Source organism: Molossus molossus, unplaced genomic scaffold, assembly GCF_014108415.1.
Source record: "Molossus molossus isolate mMolMol1 unplaced genomic scaffold, mMolMol1.p scaffold_m16_p_10, whole genome shotgun sequence".
NCBI lineage: Eukaryota > Metazoa > Chordata > Mammalia > Chiroptera > Molossidae > Molossus > Molossus molossus.
In genome coordinates, this window is record NW_023425345.1 from 15,793,761 (window position 1) to 15,815,139 (window position 21,379).

At 37.5% G+C, this 21,379-nt stretch overlaps 1 protein-coding gene across 5 annotated transcripts in view; it reads left to right on the forward strand.

Annotated features, from left to right (window-relative positions):
• ANKS1B (ankyrin repeat and sterile alpha motif domain containing 1B) overlaps positions 1 to 21,379 on the forward strand; it is a 917,777-nt gene that overhangs the window by 105,774 nt on the left and 790,624 nt on the right. For all 5 annotated transcript variants that reach the window (XM_036250945.1, XM_036250946.1, XM_036250947.1 and 2 more), the window contains exon 2: positions 13,489 to 13,569. In XM_036250945.1, coding sequence (XP_036106838.1) covers positions 13,489 to 13,569 — 81 coding nt within the window. The remainder of the gene's footprint in view (positions 1 to 13,488; positions 13,570 to 21,379) is intronic.

Consider the following 21,379-nt stretch of genomic DNA (forward strand, 5'->3'; position numbering starts at 1 on the left):
GGCTTCTTTTGTTTAACTTTTTGTTTGTAAAACTCATTCATTTTAGTAGCAAAACAATTTATTTATTTCCATTTCTGCATAGTATTCTTTTTTTTTTTTTATCCTCACCTGAGGATATGTTTCCATTTTTTTTTGTACAGATAGAGTGGGAGGGAGAGAGAGGAAGGGAGAGAGAGAGAGAAACATCGATGTGAAGGGACACATCGAGTGGCTGCCACCCGCACAACCAACTAGGGCCAGGGACAAACTGCAACCGAGGTACGTGCCCTTAGCGGGAACCGAACCCGGGTCTCTCCGGACCGCAGGCCGACGCTCTAACTGCTGAGCCAAACCGGCCAGGGCTGCATAGTATTCTTATTTGTAAATATATTAGATTTTATTCTTTCTGCTGTTGCTGGATAGTTTTTAGCTATTACGAATAGTGCATTTCTTGCTTATACATGTCTTTTGGTGAATGTAGGTAAGAATTTCTCAATTGTTGGTCACAGGGTATGCATATGGTTTAATAAGCATACGAAGTTTTAATAAATACTGCTAAATAACTTTTTAGTGCTTGTACCAGTTTACATTTCCACTCTCAGTGTCTGAGATTTCCAGTTGCTTCATATCCTGTCAACACTTGGTATTGTCTTTTTTTTATTTGGTCATTCTGATGGATATTTAGTAGTATCTCATGGTGCTGTTAACTTGCATTTTTCTTGATGACTAATGAAGTTGAGCAACTACATATGTGTGTCTATGTATGTGTGTGCATATACGTATATATTTGCTATATAACTGTTCTCTGAAATGCCTGTTTAAATATTTTCCCATTTTATATTGGGTTGTATGCCTTAAACTTTTTAAAAGTTGATTTGTAGGAGTTCTTTATGTGTTATGGTTACAAGTGCCTTGTCAGATACACATACATACACAATCTTCTCCCACTCTGAGGTTTGTTCTTTTATTGTCTTAATGGCTCCCAATCTCATCTGCCATTTACCTGCCCCAATTCAGATTCCTTGGGTCTGGACAGAACCCATATTCCGTGCTTTTAGAAAATACGCTTTCTGACAAGAAACAGTTTGCCATTTTAGTTGAATGTTTCCCCATCCCTCTTCCTCCACTCCCATCCTGCTTCAACTCCAGATGCTCTGGAGTAGTCAGCAAAAAAACATCTAACCATGGAGGAATTTGTAGGTTAGTCTTTCATGCACACACTCCCCATCTTCTTCTTGGTCCCCCTTTACCCAGGGCTTTGGGGAGGGAAACCAGTTGAAGGTTTCCCCCCTCTACATCTATGGGAGGGGAGGAGAGCAGATGTCTCTCTACACAAAGATTGTGTTCCTCAAAATGTAACCACATCATGTTCCAGATTCTTCTTTCATTTCTCTCAAAGTTCAACACCCCAGGAAGCTCTGGGGTGGGATAATTTATTCCAGTACCTAGGCTTTTCATGAACTTGGCTATCTTTGCTGAAATCCCTTTGACTGTTGGTTACCTTAAGGCAGTGAAAGATATCAGTCATATCTCATGTAATTCTGCTAAATATATAAGAAACCATCGTGAGCAGGGAAACTAGTAAAATCTAAATTGCTTTTGATAATATGGCTGTAAAATATAACACTGATATTAAGAAATGTTTCTGAAATAAAAGTTGTAAGGTGAAATCATAACAATAAAGCATTAAAATTTCACACTATGGCCCTGGCCGGTTTGGCTCAGCGGTTAGAGCGTTGGCCTGCGGTCCGGAGAGACCCGGGTTCGGTTCCCGCTAAGGGCATGTACCTCGGTTGCAGTTTGTCCCCGGCCCTGGTTGGTCGTGCGGGTGGCAGCCACTCGATGTGTCCCTTTCACGTCGATGTTTCTCTCTCTCTCTCTCTTCCTCTCTCTCCCTCCCACTCTATCTGTACAAAAAATGGAAAAATGTCCTCGGGTGAGGATAAAAAAAAAAAAAAAAAAAAAAAAAAAAAAAAAAAATTTCACACTATGATCAAGTCTTTGGGGTAAAAGTGAGAAAAAAGAAAGATGCAAATTATACTTTGTTAAGGATGGACATAGTTATAATTTATTTTTTACCTCAATAAAAAATATAAATTTAATGTATTTGCAATAAGGAAAGGACTAATATAGTAGAAATAAAATGTTAAGGAAATATAACTAGAGAGGAATTAAGAAATGAAGAAAGCTTAATTACAAAAACAGAAAAAAGATGAAGACAAAAAGAAAAAGAACAGGAAATGTAATAAAGACACTACATAAAATTCAGGAATAATACCAAATGTGAACACATTAAAAGATAAAGCTTTTCAGGTTATAAAGCAAAAAAGGTCAACTGCAGCTATGGCGCTTTTCAAGGGAGAGAGCCAAGATTCAGTGGCAGAACAGAAGGAAAAAATTGATAGTCAAAATTGCACCAGTTAAATGTAAACATAATAAGAGAAAGCTGAGGTAGCAATACAAATAACAGACAAAATGTAATTAAAGATGAAGAGCAGTATAGAGAATTAAGCTGAATTTTTTGTAATAATAAAATGTGTAATCCTTACAGATGATGAATTTTGCATAATATAACAAAACACGTGAAGAACATTTGGAAATACAAAGAAAATTTGGTAATAGTTCAATCACCAAATAGTTCAATCAATAGTTCAATAGTTCAATGATACACAGTATATGGTAACATTTTTTCAGAATTTGATGATGAAGTAGACAAACTAAATAGGGTTATAGATGGTATGGGGGAGGAACAAACTTTACCCTCAAAGTTCTTTTAAAATTTTTTTCTTTAATTAATTTTTCCCCATAACCATTTATCCCCCCATACCCTCTCCCATCTTTCAAGGTTCTTATGGCCAGCCTGATAATCAAAGAAGCATGAGATAGATCAGCAAGAGAAAATAACCAAATTTGATACATGCACATGTATGTGAACTCCTCATACACGAGAGAGTCAGAGACCCCACATGTGCCAGAAGTTCGGAGGTAGAAAGGGAACATGGGTATATAAGACAAGCTAAGGATGAGGGCAGGTGCCTTAAGGGCTTGGAAAGTTCATTGCAGGATAAGAAGAGCAAATGTTTAGTAAATAGTTTGTTCTGCCCTATATAGATAGGTCAAAGGAATTATCTCTGATAATTGCATATTTGGGGCAAGCCCTCTAATTCAAGTTCTTCTAAGAAGCTAAGGGAGGGGCAGGAGTTTCTCTAGAGCCTGAGGCTAAAGTTGCTTTTAGCTCAAAACAGTCTGCATACCACTGAGGCACATCTTGGGGTGATTCCTTTTGAACCTCCACAATATGAATTATGCAATTAATATGCTTGAAAACATACAGCTCACCTTTAAAAACAGAGACTACACTTTTTAGTGCGTATGTAATATAACTACACACTAGTTTTCAAAGAAAATCTAAAGAAATTATATGAAGTTAAATAATTATTCTCTGACTATAATGTGGTAAGACTAGAAATATATCATTAAGAGACAACAGATCTAAGTACTTACAAATTTAAACACAAGTACTGATTTTTAGGTTTAAAAGGAAATAAAAACTGAATAACAGACTGTATATATAACAATTGAAATGAAAATGTGACTTGTCAAAACCTAAGTGATGTGGACAAAATCATACTCAGTAGAAATGTCATAGCCTGTAATTTCCTACTTTTAAATAAGTAAGAATAAAATGAGTTAAACATTCAACTCAAAGAGCTAGAAAAAAGAATATAATATAATAAATAGTTAAATGATTGAATTTTCATAGTTAAGAACAGAAAGCAATAAATGAGAAAGTAAACATAGATGAATAAATAACACATCTAATAGATGCTTGATAAAAAATAAAGTTAACTGAATCTTTGAATATGACAATAAAATAGAACTACTTAGGCAAACCAAGAAGAGAAAAATAATATGAAACATTATAAATGAAAATGATAGAACTGCAAATGCAGAAGATAATAAAAGCTGTACATTTTTACTCAGTAAACTAGAAAACGCAAATGGAAATAATTGACTTCCTAGAAAAACATTAATTGATAGATCAGTAACCATAGAATAAAACCTAAAAGGAAATTTTAAGGACTTACTACACAAAAGTACTAGTTTTTATATGATTTTACATATTTGCTTTTTTCAAGTATTCAATTAATAGACATTTTCTCTGTTAGCTGATTTATTCTGGAGATTAGAAAAAAGCATAAAACTCCTCAATTTATGTAACTCTGATACTAACACGGAAGTAAAAGAAGAAAACTGGAGACCAATTTTGCGTATGAATATGGATGCAAAACTCCAAATTAAAATAGCAATCCAGGATTATATTTAAAAATATACACCTTTGGTAGACAAATTGAATTCCAGGAGAGTAAAGATGGTTCTCATCGGGAATTAAATATATTAATGTATGAATGGGGAAAACCCATACGATCATCCTGAATGGCATCCTAAATAAATTTAACAAACTGTAAAAGCATTCTGATTACTCTTCCTACAGAGATGATGATGGTACTGTGTGTCAGCCACTGTTCTAGCACTTTACATGGACTAATAATCCTAGGAAGTAGCTATTACTAGTATGTTTATTTTGTAGATGAGGAAACTGAGGTACGGATGTATTGTCCCCGGGGTCGTGCCGTAAGAGAGGGAACCAGCATTTGAATTTAGGCAGTTTGAATCCTGTCTGTGCATATTCATTATGCTAATCTGTGTATGCTGTTCATTACTGAAGGAATAAAGCTTTCTTAATATGGTGAAAACATAAGATATCCATGAGAATCCAATAGCAAACGTCATACTAAATAGTGAACGAACCCTACCAGGCACGTCATCAAACTCATGAAGACAGGAATTATTTCCTCATTATTTTAGTGGTTCTAGCCAATGCAAGTGTGTAAGAAAAAGTCCAGAATGAGGTCAGGTGATTAGGAGTTTAATTCCATCTGCAACCTTAATACTGCTTGCCATGCAACATGACATGTTCACAGATTCCAGAGATTAGAGTGTGACTATATTTGGGATACTATTATTCTGCCTACCACTGTACCCTTGGAAATACTGTTACCTAAGAAAAGACTATGAGGATAAGAAGACAAGTTGCACTCCCCCCCCCCAACAAATCAGTGTTTGCATAATAACGAGAGATTAACCTGCTTGCCTTTGGTTTATGTTTTAGGCATTATATCCAGGTAAAAAAGAAGAGGAGGACTTGGAGGAATATGTTTCATGCTTTTAGCATGAGTGACAAAGTTGAAACTGGGTTGAAATTAGATGCTCTAGTTTTCCTCGCACGTCGTCTTAACTCTGGTTCTCTGCAAAGTTAGAAATTCCTTCTCATATTCTAAAATTTGATCCTGGGGCATATATACTACATATATAGCAGAGAGACCGTAAGTTGTGTGATGATAACTCAAGGAGTCATTTCCCAGTTACTCCATCCGGTTCACTGTGCGAGTACATGTTGTTGAGAGTTACATCAAGCAATTCAAGGTATTTTTCATTAGAAAATGTTCGGTTAGTATAATTTTGGCTGTGGTGCTCCTTAATGTGCTCTCTTATGTCCAGTTGTGTTTTTACAGTCTCTTATATATTTTTTCTCAAAATGTAAGAAATTTGTTAAATTTTCTGTGACTCAATCAAATGGGCATTTATTTACTAAAGGCCAATGTTTTCCGTTATTTTTATTTTACTTAATTTTATTATTAATTTATTTTTGTTACAGATATTTCTCCTTTTTTCCCCATTGACACCCTCCTCCCGATTCCCCCGCCACCCCCAGCATTGTTGTCTATGTCCATGGTTACGCATATAAGCATATGAGTTCTGTGTTGTATATAGAAAGCATTTAAAATGACCGGAGTTAACCTTAAGTTTTCTCTTTCTCTCTGGAAGTAATTCTGTGGGACCTTCCCTGTGCTGTGCAAGGGAGTAGCCACTGTCTGCATGAGGCTCCGTAGCACTGGACATATGGCTAGTCCTAATGGCGCTGTGTAAACTCAAGTGTTGGATTAACACTGATTTCGAAAACAGTATGAAAAGGAATGTAAAATTGCCTCAATAATTTTTATATTGATTATGTGTTGAAATGATGTTTTGGATACACCAGGTTAATAAAATATATTAAAACTAATTTTCTTCTTTCTTTCTACCTTTTTGATGTGGCCAATAGAAAATTTAAATGTACATACTTATGGGTTGCATTATTCTAGACCCATTTGACCCATATGAGACACTTTTAGCCCATGATAATAAAATTATACCATCATTGTAGAAGGTGAGAACTTATGTTATAGAACAGAAAGAGTCTGTGTACCCAGTGCTATCAGTGACACTAGACACCGAGGATTGCAGTGGAGAAATATTGGCTATTTTATTATGAATGGTGCCATCCAGGACAATGGGAAGCAAATAAATGCTCAAAAGCTCACCTCACCAGTCACCATGGGTTAGGGGTTTGGGTTGTGCTGGGAGCGGAAAGGGGAATGAAACATTTCTCCAGGTGTTGAGGACAGTTCTGAGGTTTGTTCCAGGGTCCCTCTGTCTGGTATCATGGGACAGTAGCCAGGGGGTCATTCCACCTTAGGGTTCAGGAGCTGAAACATAATTTAGGTCAAGATGTTACCTTTAGCCTGCCAGAGGACCATACCCCCTGACCATTTGTGAGGTCCCAGCTACTGTCTTCTGCTTCCTGGTGGTTTGCCTGGTGGTTGGTGATTATTGGGGAAAGGCTAGGTCTGAGAGACGGAGGGAGGGAGGGACGAGAGAGAGAGAGAGAGAGAGAGAGAGAGAGAAAGAGAGAGAGAGAGAGAAAGAGAGAGAGGGAGGATTTTTAGAGCTAGGATTTAAAGTTAAATTTAATCAGTCATAAAGATCCTCAGTTTTACTCAGTAACTTGTGCACATCTGCTCAGCTCTTGCAAACATGGAAATGAACTATTAAGGCACTAATTGAAAAGAATAGGGACTTTGTTTTGCATTGCTTGAAATTATCTGACTTGTCAGAAGACCATCCCTACACACTCAGACCCTGCCTGCAGTGCTCGATGCGCCTTCTGGATGAGTTTTCCTCTCTGTAGCCCCCGAGTGATCTCAGCTGTCAAGAGTCAGGTGGGGCCCTGGTCAGTTTGGCTCAGCGGTTAGAGCGTCAGCCTGCGGTCCAGAGAGACCTGGGTTTGGTTCTCGCTAAGGGCACGTACCTTAGTTGCAGTTTGTCCTCGACACTGATTGGGTCGTGCGGGAGGCAGCCACTCGATATGTCCCTTTCACATCGATGTTTCTCTCTCTCTCTCTCTGTGGTCCTCTCTCTGCCTTCCACTCTATCTGAACAAAAAATGGAAAAATGTCCTCGGGTGAGGATTAAAAAAAAAAAAGAGTCAGATGGAAATCAAGAAAAGCTGAAACACTCTTCTGTTGCTCCTCGTGGGTTTTTTCCATAGGTTGGTAGAGGGCATAGAGGTGACCAACTTGTGGAGTAGCTGTGCCTAAATCTATTTGCATTGGCACAAGAAATTCAGGTTTATAATTAATTTAGGAATAATCTTTAATATGTGAAAACTCAGGGAATAAAGCATTCTGACTAATGAATGTCCTGGTTGTTTTGAAAGTTCTGTGGAAAAGCTATTTTGTTTATATTTGTTGTACAACATTCTAATCCAGTTTGTTACATTAATACAAATAGCATAACAAAGGAGATTGCATCTTTGGTCGTCGGGGGTCTTGGGGTCTCAGGGCATTCAGTCTGGGCAAGAACCTCACAGACAAAATCTAAAAGTTTCGCAAGTAGGTGTAGGAGATGAGATTGAGTGCATGTGAGAGTAAGATCAAGGATTCATACATTGCCTTTTTAGGGGAAATAAATATGTAAATAAGCATTTAGAAATTTTGTGACATCCCTTAAAGGTACTTAGAACTCTTGTATTTTATAGAACAGCCTTAACTTAGCACAGGCCCTCTGTTTAAATTCGAGGGTTATCACAGAGAAAGGACGGGGAGCAGCGCAAAGCACTGGACTGAGGCGGAGTCTTAGTGCACAGATCGCGCTTTTAAACATCAAGGTTTACTTAAATTAGGCTTATTTATAGTGTTTAAAATGTGTGGATGTTCTGTGGATATATGGATATGTGTCTAGAGGCTCTATTAATAGGTACAGTAAAAAATATATATATATATATATGTGCTTAATTTCTATTCTGAACCTCCTTGTTTAAAAAAAAAGGTCTGTCTGCTTCCATTCTATTTAGGACAGGAGACACACATTGGCATTGTTTTTTTTTTTTTTCATGGTATTATAATTAATCCCCCCCCCCTTTTTTTTTTGATAATGGGGAACTGAGATGGTATAGGTAAATGAAATCTATCAACTCTGAATCTATTTTAGTTATGAATATCAATATCTTTCCTGACTAAATATTTATAAGGTCTAATAACATGGCAGGACATATAAAAAATAACGAGTTAATTTACAGTATTTTCTCATTTCTTTTCTATGCTGTGCCAGAGGGGTTCCCGAGCCAACCTAGTGTTCAGGTCCGAAGGAAACTTGGCGTTGCCCCCACCACTGCTCTAATGGAGATATCTCGTCGTCCGTGCATTTCATTTATGGTGGGAACCTCGGTCCTTCTTTTGTTCTCGTCCCATTGTACAGATACCATTCCCCATAGGTTTTAACTTGGACAGAGCTGTTTGAATTTTCCCCTCTTCTTTATCCACTGCTATATCTCCATTTGTTCAAATTTCTTTGTTACTTCCCAAGACTGTTACAAAACTGCTAGCCTGCCCCCTGCCACCGGTTTCTTCACTGTCTCGCTTCGAGCTGGCACAAGTGCTCATCCTGCAACACTGCCCTGATGGTGTCAGACTCACGCTCGGTGGCTGTGATAACCCGCTGGCCCGGTGGCCTGCAGGGTCCGGACCACGCTTCTGGACGTGCTATAAGGCTTTTCACAACCTGAGCAAACCTGTGCTTGTCTTCTCTTGTCTTTTCTTATCGTCTTTTTGTTTTTCCTTGCAAAATAACATGGTAATTTTGCCTGTTCAAATAATTGACAGGTGAATAGTGTATTTTTGTATGCGTTTTTCTATGTTAATGTAAATATTTCTCATCTGTACAACGAGAATGAGAATAGTACTTGTTTTATAGTTGTATGGCTATGAATGAATTAATATACATATGTAAAACATTTAGGATAGCCCTGGCTTGTTTGGCTCAGCAGTTAGAGTATAGGCCACGGACCAAAGAGTCGTGCGTTCAATTCTGATCAAGGGCACGTACCTCAGTTGCAATCCAGTCCCTGGCCCTGGTCAGGGTTGTGTGGGAGGCAACTAGTCGATGTATCTCTCTCACATCGATGTTTCTCTCTCTCCCTCCCCCCGCATTCTGTCTGAAGATAAATGGAAGAATATCCTTGGGTGAGGATTAAAAAAAAAATTTAGGATATTAACACACACAATATTCTGCAATTTGCTTTTTCTCTTTTTAATCCTCACCTGAGAATATGTTTTAGAGAGAAGGAGGGGGGAGGGAGGGAGAGAGAGAGGGGGGAGAGGGAGGGGGGAGAGAGAGAGAGAGAAAACATTGATGTGAGAGAGGAACATCAATTGGCTGCCTCCCTCATAACCCTGACCAGAGCCAGGGACTGAACAGCAACCAAGGTTCATGCCCTTGACTGGAATCGAACCCTCAACTCTTTGGTCCATGAGCCAATGCTGTAACTGCTTAGCCAAACTGACCAGGGCTGCAATTTGCCTTTTTAACTTAATATGTTTTGGTTAACTTTTCAGGCCACTACATATAGATCAAACTTATTTATATCAGTAGTTCCATAATAATGTCCATGGTGTAGTTGAGTCCTAATTAAACTTTTCCTTGCTTGATGGGAATTCATGAGCTTCCTCTTTTATACTATTAAATTTATATAATAAATAGTTTGTGTCTATAGTCTATCACCAATTATAACACTACTAAAAAATGTGTTTCTAGTGCCAGAATAGAGAAATCAATGAATACAAGAGAACCCCTAGAAACAGACTAGCAGTATCTATAAGAATTTAGTGTAAGATAAAATTGACACTTGAAAGAAGCAGGAAAAGAAAAAAATAAGTCAATAAATAGTCCTGAAAAAATGTTTTAATGATTGCTGGGGCGAAAAGTTCAACTCCTTCCCTCATAGCTTTAACACCCTTGCCCTTGACTTTGCCTGTTAACCTCTGGTCTAGAAACCATGCATTTTATCCGTCCCAGGGAATAAATCTCCCATTCTGCTGTTCCGAGAATCTGGTTTAGATTTTCGAACATTGTTGGACATTTCAATAGTTTATTCCTTTTAATTTCTTAGTAGTAGTCCATTGTGTGGCTGTATTACACTCTGTTTATCCATTCACTTGTTAATGGACATTTGGATTGTTTCAGTTTGGGGATAGCATACATAAAGCTGTTATGAATATTTTATGTATACGTCTTGGTGTCGACATATGCTGTTATTTCTCTTGACTAAGCAAATACCTGGAGTGGAATGGCTGGATTGCAGGGTTGGTGTATGTTAACTTTTTAAGAAACTGCGAAATTGTTTTCGAACGCGGTTGTACTGTTTTACAGGTCCACCTGCAGTCTGTGAGCTATAGTTGATTTATATTCCTGTAAACATTGGTAGTTGAAGTCTTTTTAATTATAGTCATTCTAATTATAGTGCCTCATGATTTTAATTTGCATTTCTCTAAAGACAAACGATGTGAGCACCTTGTCATGCTCCGTACCACCTGCATATCTTTTTTATTGTATCTGTTCCAATTTTAGGCCCACTTTTTAAGTTAGGTTGTTGATTTTCTTATTAGCAATTTTGAGGGTTTTAAAAATCTGTTCTAGATCAAAGAATGTATCAGAAATGTGTTTTCTTCTAGTCCGTCTTCTTTTCATTCTCCTCGTCTTTGATAAACAGACACTCTTAATTTTGATGAAGTTCGATCTGTCATATTTTCTTCTGGAGTTTATGCTTTTGGTGTCATGTCTAAGAAATCTTTGCTTAACTCAAGGTCGCAGAAATTTTCTCTTAAATTTTCTTGTAGAAGTTTTATGCTGTTAGGTTTTCCTTTTTAAATCTATGATTCTTTTGTTTTTTTAAATCCTCACCTGAAGACATATTGTGTGTGTTTTTTATTCATTGATTTTAGAGAGAGGAAGGGAGAGAGAAAGAGAAACATGAATTGATTGCCTCATGTACACACCCTGACTGGAGATCGAACCTACAACCTAGCTGTGTGTCCTGACTAGGAATGGAACCTGTAAACTTTTGTTGTACAGGGCGATGCTGCAACTAACTGAACCACCTGGCCAGAGCTATGATTCATTTTATTTTATTTTATTATTTTACATTTAAAAAAAGTAAAAAAAATTTTTTTCCTTTTCCTTTATTGATTTTACAGAGAGAGGAAATGAGAGGGAGAGAGAGATAGAAACATTGATGAGAGAACATCAATTGGCCACCTCCAGGATGCCCCTCACTGGGGATCAGGCCCACAACCTCGGCATGTGTCCTGACTGGGAATCGAACCAGCGACCTCTTGGTGCATGGGTCGACCCTCAACCACTGAGCCACACCAGCCGGACTGTGATTCACTTTAAAGTTAATTTTGTATATGGTATGGAGAGGTATGGATCAACACACTTTTTATTTATTTTGGCTTAAGGATATTTATTTTTTCTAGAACAATTTTTTGATAATTAGTTTCTTTAATGAGTTGCCCTTGCACTTGTGTCGAAAATCAATTGCATATATGTGACAGCCTAAGTGACTTTCTGTTCTTTCATTCTTCTCTGTTGATCTGTCTGTACTTCAATACCATCCTCTCTGTCTTGTTTACTAGAGCTTTATCATAGTCTTAAAATCAGGTAGTGTTCATTTTCGACAACATGGATGGACCTAGGAGGTATTGTACTTAGAAAATAAGTCAGACAGAGAGAGACAAATACCATATGATTGTACTTATATGTGGAATCTAAAGAACAAAATAAACAAGTAAATAGAAACAGACTCATGGATACAGAGTACAAACTGAGGGTTGACAGATGGGAGAGGGGTGGGGCTGGGGGGCTGGGTGCAAAAGGTGGAGAGTTTAAGAAGCTACAAAACAGTCCTGGAGATGCAAAGTACAGCCTAGGGAATGTAGTCAATAATATTGTAATAACTACATATGGTGCCAGGTGGGTACTAGAACTATGAGGAAGATCGCTTCATAAATTATGTACTGGTCTAACCACTCTGCTGTACATCTGAAACAAATATCAAATAATATTGAATGTCACCTGTAATGCAAACATTAAAAAAATTATCCTTTTAGTTAACTTTTGAATAAGTACATTCTCTTCATTTTTATCATCCCACCTTAGTTTAAGTCTGTTATGATCTCCTATTCAGAATCACTGTTTATTTCTGCTCAGAGAAGCATGTGTGCTCTCAGCTACTTCAGTAATCTTACTACTTTGTAATTGTTAGTTTTTGTGTCTGTCTTCCCCATTAGACTCTCTTCTCATAAAGAAGGACTTTGAATTATGATTTTGTCTTCTCGGTGCCGAGCTTAATATATGGCATGCAACTGGGGTACAATAAGTATTTAGTGAACACTTGAATTAGCTGGTCATTGGATGTTAATTTTGGTGGTTTTAATATTATCATGAACATTAGATAAAGTCATTTTTTGGTCTACTTTTGGAAAAGTGTCTTTCAATGCCATATTTATTTAAAAGTGGAAAATAGGTTCTATAATTTTAGTGATCAGGGATAAAATGGGATCTTTTATATAGTTACATGTTATCTCCAGAATATTCTTCCCATAATGCAAAAATAATCCTAGCCCTGGTGGTTTTGGCTCAGCGGTTAGAGCGTTGGATGGTGAACTGAATGGTTGAGGTTTGATTCCTGGTCACGGGCGTGTACCTGTGTTGCAGGTTCGATCCTAGGTCTGGATCGTGCAGGAGGCAACCAATTGATGTGTTTCTCTCACATTGATGTTTCTCTTTCTCTCTCCCCGTCTCTCCCTTCCACTCTATGTAAAATTCAATGGAAAAATATCCTTGGGTAAGGATTAAGCAAAAAAAAAAAAAATCCTAAAAGTTATATAAAGCACTGCCATCTGGGAATGAGTGTGTTAAAATGGAACAGGCAGGTGTCATGCACCTTTATTCTTTTGTTTATAATATGGTAGCTGAATGTAGATTGTTTCCAATATTTAAGTAAAGATATAAAATAATGGGGAACCATTGGATCCAGATTTTAATATACAGCAGTGGGCCTGCATTTGCTAATAATGTCGGAAGGTAGTTGTATGCCTTAATAATTTCCTTGCATCAAATAAATGCAGTTATTGTTCCGAAGGGAATGTGTGAAAGATGACAGTCATTTCTCACACGACCAGCCTTGCCCTGTGTGCCGTGCTGCTGGCTGTGGGACCGGCAGGCGCTTTGTCTTCGACAGCACGATTCTGCCTAACCGTTAACTCTGCGCTTGTGCTCTATTTGCAGCATCTGGCGAGGCCCCAATGTGAACTGCACAGACAGTTCGGGTTACACTGCTTTACACCATGCGGCCTTAAATGGACATAAGTAAGTGCCACTTATTTGGACTGGAATCCTTGTGTATTTAGTTACATGTGATGGAGCTAATTATGTCTGACGATAGCTGTCTCATGTTGCCACGAGTCCCCTGGGCTCACAGGAATGCGGAGAGGCATCTGGTAGCAACACCTACAAGTGACCCGGGCAGGGATGTCGCTGAGGGTGATTATGCACAGAGCGCACCGAGCGAAGAGTTCTAAAACAGTCACATGTCATGTAGGGAGAAGGAAAGAAGGGACCGGACATGGGAGTCTAACTGTGTATCTTGGAGGAGGGGACGGGATAAAGCCACTTAATACCACCCCACTTCTTTTGGTGTCTTCACCAACATGGAATGATTCATCAGGAGTCAAATCTTAGCAGATTCTTGCCATTAGGAGCCATGGGCCCGTATATGGACCACTTCAAAACCCTTCACATTTATCTAAAGTGCTTTTTCTTTGGCATTCGTGATATTCTTTCTGGTTTTAAACTATGTAGCCTATGGAATTATGTTTCAAATAATGTGGCAGTGTACAGTACGAAGAGTGGAAGAATGTGTAACCATAGCAACCATTTCATTGCCAGTGTTTTAGCTAGATAACCTCATGGTTTAGTGACAGTCAAGGTGTGAGGCGTCTTCCGAATGATTTCGATCTGGCCTTCCCATCAGAAGAAAAGGGACGCTCTTCATGCGTCTCTTCCTCCTATCTGTTTTTCCTTTGTTCTCATGATCCGAGTTGGTCTCCCCAGATCTGGGTCACTTCAGTTTTTTAGATGTGGCAATTACTGCTTTAAAAATGCTACTTAGCTTTTGCTTTCCCACCTAACTTTTTTTTTTTTTAACTTTAAATTGAGACACAAGGGACTTAGTTATACTTTATCACATTTTATGGCCTTAAAGTTCTCACATAAGAAACTTCTCATTTTTGTCTTTATTTATCACTATACCTTTTTTATCTTAAAACTTATTGTATAAACCTAATATTATTCTTCTCTTTGAAGAGTCATCTGAATTACATGACATGTCATAAACTTAATGTTTCATCACTTGGATGCTTAGTATCAGAATTTACAAATTTTATTTTTATTCATCTAACTTAAGACTGTTTTACTTGGCCAGGTCTTTCTCAACTATATCACTATCCTTTTGTAGAGTGGAAAATGTGTCCATATCTTTACCAAATGAATCTTGTAAAAGACTTACTATTTATTTTTCTTTGTGCCTGGGTCCTCAGGAATGAAGCCAGGTCGAATCAGCCTGTACACGATGCTGATGGCCTCTTTGGCCATCTTAGGTTTGGATTCCAGGCAGTTCCAGTTGGGAACCCAAACTGACAGACAACGGATGGACGAGTTCAGGCCTGACCATGTGACCTATACTCCTTTTCTTCTTTTATGTCAGCTTGGCAGTACAAGCATTTCTCAAAATAATGTTATCCCCAAATGGATTAGCATTCACATCCCTCCTTGATTTGCAGTGTTTAGTAAATGTTATTGATGTATCCATAATGGCCTATGAAATTCTAATCATTGAGATATATTGCCCTGTGTCCCAATGCATAAATTTTAGTTCCTGTTGGCAATATAGAAAGTGAAGCTAATTTAAGTGAATTGAATAGCATCCATTAAGATCATCATAAAGAGGTTGGGGATTTTACTAGATATGTTTTAAGACCTCTTTTAATTGCAGATATTCTCTGAGAATTATATACCTCTGCTTTGCTTATCTGAAGAGCTTATTTACCCTTTCTCTTTAACACTTTTGAGAAAGTTTTTACTTAGTGTCATTTTAGAAGCAAGGGAAAAAAGTGGGACATTTCTAATCTCATCCTCCCATCTCTGCTAGTTATATGACCTTGAGCCATTTAATTAACCTTTCTAGGCCTCAGTTTAATGTACTGAATATATAGATTAGATAGTTTTCCTAGTTTCTTCCAATTATTATGTTTTATGGTACACTGTTTCGGCATTATCTGTGGGTCAGTTATGAACTGTCATGCTGCAATCCTGAAATTTGGATTTTCATCGAGAGTGTAAGATTGATTTATTTTAAATCATTGAAATTACCCGGGATTTTAAAATTAGAGATCATTTATTCTATCCTGCCCTCCTCACGTCCCTCATTTGTAGATGGGGACACAAGGCCATTCTGGATAAGTGATTTAGTGGCCACTTAGATATCAAGGTGGGGTTGTGTCTGGAGTTTAAGTGTTCTAGTTCTAGTTGGTATGGTTTTACCAACACTGCATTTTCTCCCCTTTGTGGCTGTTCGCGTATCAGTTCCCTAAACTCTCTCGCTCTTCTCTGTCACATTGTATATTTCTGGGCTGCCTCCCATGATCACCAACTAGTGTGTTCACACGGAATGCTAACTTTACTGTGTCTTAAGAAAAGATATTTGAAGGAGAAGAAAATGTCATAGGATATACCCCAGAGCCAGAGAAAAATGGTTTTTCTTTTATTTGCCTTTGCTCTTCTCACTTAGCATAGGTAATTGAACAATGGATTATGTTGTATTGTTTCCAAGCAAGCTTAGCAGTCAACAGGGAAACACATCATGTCCGTGTTTGTTGCTATTGTTGTAGCCATTAGCTCTAGGATGTTTCTGTAAGCATGGTGATTTCCAGGCTGAAGTTGATGGAATCTTGGAGCTGGAGGTAATGTCACAGGGTCCTGTAGTTAATTCTTTGGCTTTGAACACAGGCTTTTTTCCCTACCCTCAACATATAATCTAAGGACTTCACACTGTTTATTAAGCCCATTTCCTCATATTTTGTATGTTTTATCGGTAGCACTTGTTTATCAACACTGGTTAATTCACAAGTGGAGCAGCATTTTGTACCTGAAATACATTATTTTATAATGGACAATTCATCTCCACTTAGCCAGACGAGGACACAATGGAAAATATAGTCAGTTGAGGATTTCCTGGGTTAATTGTAATTACAGATTAGAAAATTGTTACCTTCAAATGATAGAAAAATCATGGTCAGCAGAACTCCGCTAGCAACAATTATAGATAAATTATTTCGATAGATAAGCTACAGACTTATCTATTACTCTCCCTCTCTTTTTAACATATGGAGAATTCATTTTCTCAAGCAAGGGAGGATAGAACAAATAAATGTCTTTGGTTATGATTTAATTATAGGGAAACTTGCTGTTGAGGTAAAAAATTTGAATTTTGAACATTCCCAACTAGATTAATTTCACTCAGACCATGTATTGAAACTTCTTAAAAATATTTCATATTAATCAGCAGTATATTTATATCTATTAGAAAATGAAATTAACTATAGTAGTGAAAATCAATACTTTTAGAATTTCTATTTTTAGCCAACTTACATATCTTAACCTCAAGATGCAAAATGTTGCAGTGATTTAAATTGGATTTTTATTAAACTTATTTGATATTTTGTTTAGCTCCTGGGAAATGGAATTATTTTCCTTATGATCCCATCAGTTGCATTTACTTTAGAACTTTAGATCATTTCTTATTTATTAAATGCTGCATATAAGAAAGAGTGCCATTTTATGTTGGAGATGAATAGGGATTACTTCTTTGCTTGCTATTCTGTAGACATTGTTAATCAATACATGTAACTTAATATTTCATACTAGGTAACCAAGCATAGTCAACATGTTTATATGTTGATAGCTCTAGAAGATATAAGGTGCAACTTAAATAAAAATTAAGAAAATACTAATTTGGTGGGATCCTAGTGTTAATTACTCTTCTAGTTTAGACATTATAGAAAGTACCTGAAATTTAATTTTAATGAGTTTGGATGAAAAGGCTGTGTAAGCCTGGCCAGTGTGGTTCAGTGGTTGAGCACCAATCCATGCACCAAGGGTCGCAGGTTCAATTCCCAGTCAGGGCACATGCCCAAGTTGTGGGCCTGATCCCCAGTGGGGGTATGCAGGAGGCAGTCAGTCAGTGTTCTCTCTCATCAATGTTTCTATCTCTCTCTCCCTCTCCCTTCTCTCTTTAAAATCAATAAAGAAAAAGAAAAGAAAAGGCTGTGTAATACATATTACATGTAATATACATGGATACATCAGAAGAAAGACTAATGACAGTTTGTTGATTAACATTTTATTTATGATTCAGTAAGACTTACAGGTACTTACTTGATAAGAGATATAACTTTATATTTCACAAATATGTTTTCACAATAGAAATCTAAGCCAAGTCAGTTTACTCGTTATCTTTGAATAAGATGAAAAGCTCAACTTAAATAAAAATTAAAAAATAAATTTAATAAATGAACATTTCAAAACGTAAATAAAAACAACAGTATTTAATTAGGATGTTATTGTTCACCAAAGGCCATTGCATAAACATACATATTATTCTTTTCTGATTTAGATATTGGATAATGGCGTAAGGGTGGAACATTTTTTTCCTTTTTCCTTTCTAGGTTATTTGGCTGGTCTGATCATTAAGTTGATGTAAGAAAGATTAATGGGAAGAAAAAAAATTTAATTACATACGTACAGGAACCCCATAAAAATATGTAATCCAAAAGGCAGGCAGGTCACTGAGGCTAAGGAAGGGGTAGGGGTCTGGAAATACAAAGGGAAGGAAGGCCGTTCATAGGAAGGTGAGAGGAGATGTTTGGAAAACAAAGGTTATGCAGATAAAGTTTCGTAGGTAAAAAGGTATCTTTGGTAATAGCTCTCTTTCTGGTTCAGGCCCCTTTTCCAATGTGAATTTAGGCAGCTGAGGGGGAGGCAACGCGTTTTTCCTGAATCTGCTTGGTTTTAATTGCCTTTAGCTCAAAATAATTCAAAGAGACATATTTTGGGGTAGCAAAATCTGCCCCCCTTCAGTGGTAACAATATAAATGATCAGTACGTGAGTTAGTTTTTCACTGTATCTTAAATTTTCCTGAGATAAAAAATGAATGCATATCACATACACTATTACAAAATTTCAACAACAGTTGAATCAAAGAACAAATGAAATTCTGAATGGTTTTGTTACCGGACAGATAAGGGGGCCAGATCCCTCTGAGATTCATGGGCCAGAGGTTCTTGGATCACAGTCGGAATAAGCATATTCAGAAGCCCCCCATGGGAGAATGAATGGTTTTTATTGGCAAGGAATTTATATTTCCGGGGTGGTAGTATCCCAGTTCTCTCAGTCCAGTCCTGGTCAGTTGTGGACTCAGCACAGTTAGAAATAGGGCCAGAGTCCAGAGTGTCTGCTCCATGGTGCAGCTGGGTCCAGATCAGGCATCAAGCATCGGGCTAGATTCAGTCCATTAGTCTGTGGTGTGGAGTCCCACATGGCCATGGGCCACTTGGTGGAGGTGTGCAGGACCTGGGAGCCCTACAAGCCCAGAGGGAAGGAGGGATGGGGGCGGGCACTTTCCTTTTCCTAGGAAATTAAATATTCAGGTTTCTTGCCCTTGCCGTTGCCACACCTGTTCTGGCCACTGACTGCTCCCAGGTGTGATGGACAGGGAGGCACCTCCTGCATCACTCAGACCTTACTGGGCATGCATCTAAGCTCCCTTTCCCCGCTGATTAGTGGGGAGTAGACCTGGAGTATGAAACTAACTAATCTTCCCTTTACTCTTTTCCTGTTGAATAATAACCAGGTTATTGCAACGGTTCAATTTGAGTGAGAGTAAAGGGAAATAGGATGATGACCGTGTCAAACTTTCCTCTTTACCCTTTGGAAGGAAATACTTTCTGAAGTTTCAGAATATGTGTATTTTATTTTCTTAAGCATTGAGAAATAAAATTAAAACCCTTCACGTAATTATCTTTCTCTGATATATTAATTTAGAGAAGTCTGTTTTGTGTTAGGAAAAATTCTGCGTTTCAGATCCAGGTATTAGTTTAACCATGCTTCCTTGGATATTATTTTACCTGTTATTTAAATTCTGAAATACTTCAGTTAAAAAAAATTACTAGGATTGCTCAACATTGCAATAGCCTGCCTTGAGAATCGTGTTTGACTATATAAAATTTTACAGTCATATCTGTTTCTGATTTGATTCACACCACAGCCCTTTGAGACTGACAGCAAGATGTAGAATATTTATATATTTATTTAAATCCTCCCCTGAGGATATTTTTCCATTGACTTTAGATAGAGTATAAGGGAGGGAGGGGGAGAGAGAGAGAGAGAGAGAGAGAGAGAGAAATATCAATGTGAGAGAGACACATTATGTTCAGGTACATGCCTTTGACTGGGAAGCGAACCCATGACCTTTTGGTGCATAGGTCAGCTCTCTAACCACTGAGAAACACCGGTCAGGGCAGCAAGATATAGAATTTAAATTCTGTTTTAACAATATCTTAAAGACAGGTAGAAGTTATTTGACTTGCCCAAGGTAACCAAGTTAGTAAGCAGTAGAGAGTTGGTACTTCAAACCAGATCTGATTTTTAACTGCTTTTACTATTCATAGGTATTGAATCCTTTTTACCTCATTGTAGTTATTCACTCAGAATGGAAGGCCCTATATAATAACTGGTATATGGCAGAGGTGAGTAGAAGTATAAGAACTGGACAAACTTCAAGTGTCCTCCTGATTTTTAGATTCTTTTTTTTTTTTTCAGAGGTGATTTTTCTGGAAGCATTTTCACTTTTAAAGGATTTTAGTTTTGCTTGGCAAGAACTGATATTTGTATAGTGTTTCACTATTACCAGAAAGGGGGCCTGGCCCTGAACAGGTCTGCCTAGGGCCAGCTGGCAGTGGGCGGGTTCTTGACTTCGTTAGGAAAAATTTCACAGTACAAGTTCAGGTGAATTTTAGAGGACATTTATTATTTTTGTTTTCTAATATGTTTTTATTGATTTTTTTAGAGAGGGAGGAAGGGAGAGAGAGATAGAAACATCAATGTGAGAGAAAAACATTGATCAGCTGCCTCCTGCACGCCCCCTACTGGGGATTGAGCCCCTAACCTGGGCATGTGCCCTGGATGGGAATTGAACGGGGACCTCTCAGTCCATAGACAATGCTCAATTCACTAGTTAGGGTGGGGGAGCAGAGTTTCTCTTAAGCCCACAAGGTCTCAATTGCTTTTGGCTCAAAACAATCCATATACCACAAAGGCACATCTTGGGTAATTAATTCTAAATCTCTACCATGGGCTATCAGTGTTCTAACTTCCAATTAAATTTCCTCCAACTTTTCTCATTTGTTACATTTAAAGCCTGGCTTTATGAAATATTTAAATTTAGCTTTTCATGTTACATTCATTCTCACCACTGGTGATTTGTTATATATGAGAAGCAACTTTAGAATATATTGTGAATGTCTGCCTGTATTTGTTTGTTTAGGATTTCTTGTAGTGAATTAACAATTTGCTTTTTAAATGCATTCAAATGGAATGACTGTTCTTGATTGTTAGTTACAAAGGTCATTGTAATATATACTAATAATTATGAATTAATTCTTCCTGAGGTTGAGTATTGTAATTGAGAATTTTTACTTTGAAACCTGGTGGGAGTTAGTACAAAATCCTATAGGTAGGATATATTGAGTATGTACTGAAATTGCGTCAGTGATAGAACTTGTCTCATAAATAAATTTCCCTCTTGAAATGAGTTCTTAGGCTTGGGAGGACAAAAGTGAAGAAGTGCAGAAGTATGAACAATATATATTCAAAGTATATTGTGTGCCATGGCTGAAAAGTACTTAAACTTTTTTTTCAACCTTGGGTTTATACTACAGCTAGCCTGTAAAAGTCCCTTTCTGTTTTTTTTTTAATCCTCACCCAAGGACATTTTTCCATTTTTTGTTCAGATAGAGTGGGAGGAAGGGAGAGGGAGAGAGAGAGAGAAACATTGACGTGAAA